General features: G+C 38.3%; 1 protein-coding gene and 1 long non-coding RNA gene across 2 annotated transcripts; both read right to left on the reverse strand.

The window, feature by feature from the left end:
• Positions 1-2,242: 2,242 nt before the first annotated feature.
• Positions 2,243-3,538, reverse strand: LOC137282133 (putative ankyrin repeat protein RF_0381). Its single transcript, XM_067813859.1, has one exon. It carries the CDS (start codon positions 3,536-3,538, stop codon positions 2,243-2,245), a length of 1,296 nt encoding a protein of 431 aa, XP_067669960.1.
• A 1,707-nt stretch (positions 3,539-5,245) lies between these two features.
• On the reverse strand, positions 5,246-6,758 carry LOC137280714 (uncharacterized). The gene is made up of 3 exons (XR_010956711.1): positions 6,739-6,758; positions 5,676-5,720; positions 5,246-5,371 (listed from the first exon to the last, which is right to left on the reverse strand). It is a non-coding gene; the product is annotated as an uncharacterized lncRNA (long non-coding RNA).
• Between the last annotated feature and the right edge of the window lie 1,963 nt (positions 6,759-8,721).

Genomic DNA, 8,721 nt, shown 5'->3' on the forward strand with positions numbered 1-8,721 from the left:
TGTAAAAATACGCTAGGAGTATTAGAACTGAAAATGTGAGCAACAGTAAGACTGATCAGGTGTATATTCATCCGGTATATATGGCCTGCTATAGATTTCAATGAGACTTTGTATTGGTCGTAAACACCATTTGTCATTCTATTTTAACCTACGTGAGGTAATCAGACATTAGTGAAAGAAAGCTGATAGCGAATTTTATCATCCAAAACTGTGATCCACCGGAGATATCGCTTGTGTCAGATCAGACTATATCTCCTAGGAGATATCGCTTTGACAGTAGACTTTGCGCAATGCCCTGACGAGGCTATGACGTCACAATATTACGACATCGTTGCACTGCAAATCTTATGCCAGTACTGTGTTCAGATATCTACATTTTTCAACACTCGTTGATAAAGGTAAAAAATATCCTCGGCAAGTCTCGGATATTTGTAACTTTATCAACTCGTTTTGATATATTTGATATCAGTAGACACTTGGTGAGATTCTTTATATGGTAATGAACGAAACTAAACCGACATACGTGTGACTTATCTCTATAACCACGCTGCAATATGGATGAAAGTTCTTTTCCGCAACATTCTGAGCGATTCTCGACTCATGGACGATGTTTTCATGATGATAATTCAGTTAAACAACAACAAGAACATCGGTGTTCACAATGAAGCAGATTATCCTATCCCCCTCAACCCAGCTACATTTGTACTTCTTCATTATCTAAAATAATATACGTTTCTTACATACAGACATATCTGTTTGATCATAAATTTTGTCAGTTCAGCTAAAAAACCCAAAACACTTACACTGGTTCAAAATTACTAACACTTATCACGATTCGTTTATTTGGGCTTAAAGAGAACCAAATTGCAATACAGTCAAATCTCGTTACTCCGACCATTTATCCTACAATCGACTTTATCGGACGCCTTTGTTGGTAACGTATTGAATAAACGTAACTTTTACGTCTCATTTATTCAGTCCGACATCCTCGTTAATCCGATATGTCGGAATAACTTTCGCGATATCGACTTTCTTGTCGTATGCACTTTCCTAATATCGCCATTGTTGTACACAATTGCAAATGTGCAGCATTTATTACTTCACAGATCATATAGCACACTTGTATGTATGTATGTATGTATGTATGTATGTATGTATGTATGTATGTATGTATGTATGTATGTATGTATGTATGTATGTATGTATGTATGTCTGTATGTCTGTATGTATGTCTGTCTGTATGTATGTATGTATGTATGTATGTATGTATGTATGTATGTATGTATGTATGTATGTATGTCTGTATGTCTGTCTGTATGTATGTATGTATGTATGTATGTATGTCTGTATGTATGTCTGTCTGTCTGTCTGTCTGTCTGTCTGTCTGTCTGTCTGTCTGTCTGTCTGTATGTATGTATGTATGTATGTATGTATGTATGTATGTATGTATGTCTGTCTGTCTGTATGTATGTATGTATGTCTGTCTGTCTGTCTGTCTGTCTGTCTGTATGTATGTATGTATGTATGTATGTATGTATGTATGTATGTATGTATGTATGTATGTATGTATGTATGTATGTATGTATGTATGTATGTATGTATGTATGCTCTGTGCAAGCAGGCCCTGCAGTATTTATTACTTCATAGATCATATGGCACACTTGTATGTATGTTCTTATGGAGGGTTAGTTTCTCTGGAGATCAATGTATGTCCTGGTGTCTATAACAGATTATAAAACTGTTTGTGGATCCTGACATTTATAACGTTTTGGAACATACTGACTGAATGTTATAGAATCATGGCATCAATTCATAAATCCATGCAACTTTTAAAAGCCTTTATTGAAATGGATAAACACACATCAGTGTTCCTCTTAAACCCATACATTGTGAGACAATATTGTATCATTATAGCTAATAACCTAAACCACACAGAGCACATTGCTTAAATAGTCATTTTCAAGTACTCGTATATACATGTATATGACTGATGAATTGTTGCTTTTTTGTAAGTTAGTCGTAGGTAATGTTCCTTGTATCGACGCCCATATACTGTGAGCTAACACCTTAGAGCCTCAACGCGTGTCTGAAATAAATCTGCAGACTGCAGACACGATATAATGAGGTGAAACTGACCACACAAATAACGAGAATGTATCGCACATACTGTAGCTGGAATATATTACAAGATCACTGGTATGAAGCATGTAACTGGGACTGTCCGTCCGACTGTGCATCTGTGTTAAAGTACATCACTGTCACGAACTTCAAAAATGTTCTGAATATGTTCCACCATTGTTTCGTGTCCACCCATACAAGCCAGATGATGGACGCCAAACCCTCTTCCGTCAACTAGTGTCAGGTCTGCTCCTCTGTTTACGAGTAGGTCAAACGCGTCCTTGTGTCCACATGCTGCTGCCATCATTGCCGGTGTCCCCTGAGACTGTCCTCTACTATTGATGTCAACAGGTTCCTTTGACAAGATACGTTCAACAATGTATTTGCTTCCTCCGATACAGGCCATGTGAAGGACAGTGTTTCCATTTTTATCTTTCTGGGACATGTCACACCCGTTGTTCACAAGTAAATCAAATATGTCTCTTTGTCCATTTTGTGCTGCAAACATTACAGGTGTCATGTCGTTTTTTCCATAACTGTCAATATTAATAAGACCTTCTTTCAGAATACACCTTACTATGTCAACATGACCCAGAGCACAGCTTGTATGAAGGATGTTGTGTCCATCGTGACAGGTCTTGTGTATGTCACACTGTTTACTCACTAGCAGCTGAAATACGTCTGTATGGCCCGACTCAGCAGCAAGCATCACTGGAGTCTTCCCCATACTGTCCTCTCCATCTACAGAAACAATGTTTTTCTTCAGGATGTGTCGAACCATGTCAACATTTCCTTTAACACATGCCATGTGCAGGATATTTGTCTCGTTCTCCTGCACTATTGGCAAGATGCAGTCCTTACTTACAAGCAGTTCAAAGACTCGAACATTGCCAAAATTTATTGCGAACATCAGTGGTGTCTTTCGGTTATGCCCCCTGCTGTTAATATCAACATTGACGTTGTTAAGGATATATTTGACGATCTCTACATTTCCTCCGATGCAGGCGATGTGAAGGATGTTGTTTCCATCCGAATCAACAGTTGAGAGATCACTTCCGTTTTTCGCAAGCAAGTCAAACACTTTCCGATGTCCAAACCTTGCTGCCGCCATCACTGCTGTCCTCTTACAGTGTCCTGTAATGTTGACATCAACTGTTTTCGTTGAGAGAATATATGTCATTATCTTCAAATAACCTTTGATAGAAGCCACGTGAAGGACAGTGTTACCGTCATCATCTGTCAGTGTCATGTCACCACCTTGTTTCACAAGGAGGTCAACTAGTTCTCGGCGTCCACCCTCCACCGCTATCATGACTGGTGTCCAGCCACACTTTCCTCTGCTGTTTATGTCCACCAGTTCGTGAGATAAAATTTGTCTGACTTGGGCAAGGGTCCCCCGTCTGCAGGCATTGTGCAACATAGTGTCCTCACGGCGACTGCCATCCAGATTTGTGGCTGAAACTACAAGGAATTATTGAACCTTAGTTGTAAGAAGACCTCTTTGAGCCACAGAGAATTAATTGCTTCATCGTAACTGAAACGATTGTGTCAGTTCAGCTTCATATTGTCCAGACGCAGCCATGGAAGAATATACCATAACTGTTCTGGCACAAACAAATAAGATTGGCCTTTAATTGTTTTGACGGTGACCACACTGGCGAATTCTCTACAATTGGCGCCAAACATTTCCCACGTTATGTGTCCTACTGGAGAAGGGTAAATCTGATAGACGACACTCTTTAGTCATAAATCACAGATAGTCAATAAAATATTGGATGAAGTTACTTAGAATAAATTTAGTAACATTGATATCAACTGCTTAAATTACGCAACGAACATTGTAAAAGTAATTTGCTTTCTTACGTTCGAGAGATGCTATTTACAAGAGGGTTTAGGTACGCAATGACTATGCAAGATATGTGTTTTGACACTATTTTCCTGTCTACATTCAGAGGCCGTTTGACTCATATGTACATCCAGTCCTGGCAGCTAAGTATTGAATCATCATTTTCATCATATTTGTTACATTATTAAAGTACACAGAACCCATAAACTTGACGTTAGATATCCAGTTAGAAGAACAAAGAACCCATTCTTATGGGCAACATATGTCCCTAACCTTGATCGTTGTTACCCAGTTAGATCTATGTGTAAATGTCGTCTATATCTTTATACATGATTTCAGAGTTAGTCAACCTCGTAAAAAAAAGTCAATGAAAATTCTCATTTAAAATCTATCTGTAGTGATATGCAGAAATCAATACCATATTTTCTTTATTTGCTTTATTTGTAATATATTATCTTCCCCATTACGAATCCTTCTACACCATCAAAAAAAATATTGTAAAAATAGACTAACATTACAACAACATTGAACAACGGGATGAAAATATACAACGTTTAATATCGAGATATTTTCTAAACAAAATTGTTTATGATCTTCTTCACATAATTTTGGTCATGTGACAACGATTGTTTACCTTACAATACCTTTGCGCTATTGGTCATGTACCCTCAAATAGGGAGCAAATCTGATTGAACATACCTGGAAGTAGTGTCTGGCCAACCTCAGGGTCAGACTGACCTGAAAACAACAATCATAACAACATGAAATAAATGTTATATGCTATCAAAGCACGTGTATGATGAAAGCTCCAAAAAGCATGCATTGCCTCCTGATGCAATCTTGATATCTATTTAATCTGTAACGGAATTACTTCCAAAGCCTGAGAAATACGTACGGCCTTAATGAGAGATTATGCAAAATGTAACACACATTAGTTTGATTAACGCTAATGCTGTTAGTATATGATTGCAAGCTGTATTTACTCACCCTTCTTTTTTCGTCTGAAAACAAATATGGAGACAAAATATGAGAAACATTCTCTCATAAAATGAATATATTATTCACATAAATTAAAGTAAAGATATGAAATGCTATTAATGTTCTTACTAAAATGCTGGATTGTTGTACCGATATTTGATCTTTACTTCAAGAAAACGTAATAGGTCCCAGGGTATCACTACCCCGATTATATCTTGAGTTTTGCTCTGTGAAACAGCGCAATGATTGTGTTTTTCTGATTTGTTTCCCCTGTTTCTAGCACTACATCTTACCTCAGGTAGACAATTACTGCTATCACAATGACGACACCCGCTGTGACAGCTATTGACAAGGAAATAGCTAGGACTGGTTTATCTGATGGAGGTTTTGTGGTGGTAGTCTGCGTCGGCGCATTGTTGGGAGTACCTGCTGTGGATACAAAGTACCGTGATTTATCATGAGATCATCAGAGACATACTGTGGTCTATCATTGCACTAATACGGACACACTGTGATTTATCATGACAAAGATAAAAAATATACTGTGATGTATCATGACACTAATAAGAACAGGCTGTGATTTATCATGGTACTAATAAGGACAGACTGGCATGTATCATGACACTAATAACAACAGGTTGTGATTTATCATGGTACTAATAAGAATACACTCCAACTAAATCTTCATTCCATGACAACATTGCAAATGTTAAAGCTATCACATATCCACTACCTGGCGTTGCTTCTTCTTCGGGCGTCGCAGTTTTTGTGTCGGGAACTGAAGCCAGGAGAAGAATGAAAGTTAACAACGGACAAAGTGAACTATGCTCTGGCTGTTTGTCAAGTAAACACAGAACTCTATTTGAACACATTTCACTAATGTAACTTCTCAAGAGATATACAATTTCAAACAGTGCAAAAACGTTTCAAGTGTAACAGCGGGACAATAAAGTATGTCTTGTTGATAAAATGATATCTCACTATTAGTACACGCCTGATCAATTTCAGATGTATCAACCGTCAACACATACGCTACCTTCGCTTGCATCGTTAAACAATAACACAAACTACGGTCACACGCAAAACGTGTTATACTTACCAGTGTCACAGAAAGGTCCAACATATATATAGTTGTCAATACAACCGAAGGTGCAGTGCCCATTTTGTTGATTACAGACACTTTTCGAGCAGTTAGTGTTACAAGTTTGATTGCAGTAGTTGCCATGCCAGCCAGTGATACATCCTTCAGGACATATCCCGCTGTTTAAGTCACAGAATCTGTCAAATCTGTTCCTTGGAACAGCACATTGTGAAGGACAGGACTTGACACACGGTTCTCCAAATGAACGAATGTCGCATTCAGCATCAGTGAACACCAAAACTGCTAACCACAGAGAAAGACACAGAGAATAATTACACCGAAATCCAAATAAAGGTGTTTGTACAAATAACCACATTTATATTGTTTAAATTGTTTACGACATATTATGTTTTCATCTCAGTCTGTGCATTTGGTTATTGTGTAACATTACACGATACATTACCAGGATTTGGCTTCAAATTGCTACGTCTCAAGTGCACGCAAAGACATTTGTAAAAGAGTAACGTATATCGCTGGGCTCACAAGGGTTAATGACAATTATGTATCCTCTTAAGAATGGGATTCGTGACCATTTATATGTATGTTGGTATGTTTCAGTTGTTTGGAAATTGATCTCAAACCAAAAACAAATATTTGGGTCAGTGGATTCGTGTAAATATAAAGCTACTGTCAATGTGATGACACAGTTACTCACAGGATAATATGAAGACACTGGTGGCAAGGAACATGATGAAATTGTATTCTGTAACAGAAGAAATGTTAAAGACGTAAGAACACCATTTGTCATGCAGCATACTTTGGACATTCGGAAGTGGTAAAGAGGAACAAACTTCTCTGCAGTGCAATGTCAACGGATGTTGGCAGATTGTCTCTTTACTTGCATATACCACTTCAGTGTGATTTGTTCGCTGTGCGCGTGTTCATTGTCATCTATGTATGTGATCAGTTCAGGGAGTTGGAAAGACCCAACATTTAGGACATTCAGGAGCAGTAAGCTGTATGTGGTGGAGTGTTTTTAAGTAGGTTACATTTTGTTACACTGTTATCCACGCGCCAGAACCGATAATCACAAACAATTACATTTAGCAGACACCTTTTGTGGGCCTGAGACATTATCCGTAGAGAACCACTGCTAGTCATAAGAGTTGCCTAAACTTAGCAGAGAAACTTAGCAGAGAAACGTAGCAGTGATATTCTTATCAACCTGTGCTAGTCGTATGAGGTAATATGATGGGTTTTCCGGTCCGACTAATCCAACTGAGCGACTTACTCCTGGGCATTTATGTGTTGACTCTTGCCTTAAAGATTAAATATGGAGTCCCTTGCAGCCTTCCTTGGATCTGAGGAAGCAGTCAAAAAGCAACTCTTTGTTACATCTGGTGAATGAAGGAAGACCAGGAAGTCGCTACAAAACATGACCTTTTTATGGTTGATAATGCAATATTACCCACAGTGTGACAATTCTGATCCCAGTTGTTGAACAGCATTGATGTACAAACAACATCCTGCTTGGCGTGTATTAAGGGTTATTCTTTGTAGCGGGAGCACTGGAACATTTGACTCACTCTCCGATATGCACTGGTGGAAAGGTTATCATTAATCACTGATCAGTTTATGTGGAAAGTCTTTGTAGCAGAAAATATATTGATGCCCACAGGACATGAATCCTTAGTGTCAACACAAGTAAAGACTTGGTGCATTCTCAGTAGCGAAACGAACTGGTTGAAGAACTGAACTTGTTTGCATAATGCCTTACAAACCGAGTGTGAGATGTGAATAAATGAAAAAAAAACAGGCATAAGTTCATAATAACAGACATGAAAAAAAGACATTCAAGAAAGTTTTATGCTCTCAGAACAGAGCGCTTTTTTCATTTAATACCTTAAGAACGAGACGCTGATAGAGGCTTGGCACAAATTGCATGGACAGATGCATACATGTCACAAATCACTTCACACAAGTACAAACATAAACAATTCTGAACTCATTCCCAGACTCGGAAAACATCTCTAGGACCTGTTTAGTAAATGGACATAGGCATTAAAGATACAGGTGAAATATAAAGTTTCATGATAACAAGTCTGAGACATCAGTAGAAGACTCCATCAAACAGGAACACATGTCCAAGGGTCACACCGATACCCCCTCGTCAGGTGGGAAAGGCAGACATGTGTAATATGAATCAATAATACGCCACTTAGTAACAACAGAAGGACTTACCGAACGTCACACTGCTGAGTCCTGTTCAGAAATTACTCACACGTGCCAGTTTGTACCCTGTAGTCAGACCAATTAAATTTGTATTAGGATACATTTTACCTCTGTTATCCAACGCAACTTGTCCAGGTGGACGAAGAAAGGTAATTGTTGACAGTCACGAAAGAAAATGTTGGGTTTCCTTGCAACAGTGTACCCTGCATTTCTATTTTTAGCTACGATTCATGCTTTCAGTATGTCGAACTGACGGAAGGCACAACTGAACTACACAATGAGCCCTCATTCTGCCGTGTGATTGTAGTGTAGTCGTGTACAAGATACATGTAACTACTATACGTGCATATAGCTCCACTACAATATAACACTTAAAGTTAAGATGGGTCATGGCAAAGGGAACTATTTCATCAACGTAAACTAAGTATATTTCAATCGTTCATTGTGTTTTCGGAATGTATATTGA

The sequence above is a fragment of the Haliotis asinina genome, chromosome 4 (assembly GCF_037392515.1).
Source record: "Haliotis asinina isolate JCU_RB_2024 chromosome 4, JCU_Hal_asi_v2, whole genome shotgun sequence".
Lineage (NCBI taxonomy): Eukaryota > Metazoa > Mollusca > Gastropoda > Lepetellida > Haliotidae > Haliotis > Haliotis asinina.

Coding starts and splice junctions, on each gene's coding strand:
- LOC137282133 (XM_067813859.1), bottom strand. CDS start 3,538: ATGTTGCACAATGCCTGCAGACGGGGGACCCTTGCCCAAGTCAGACAA.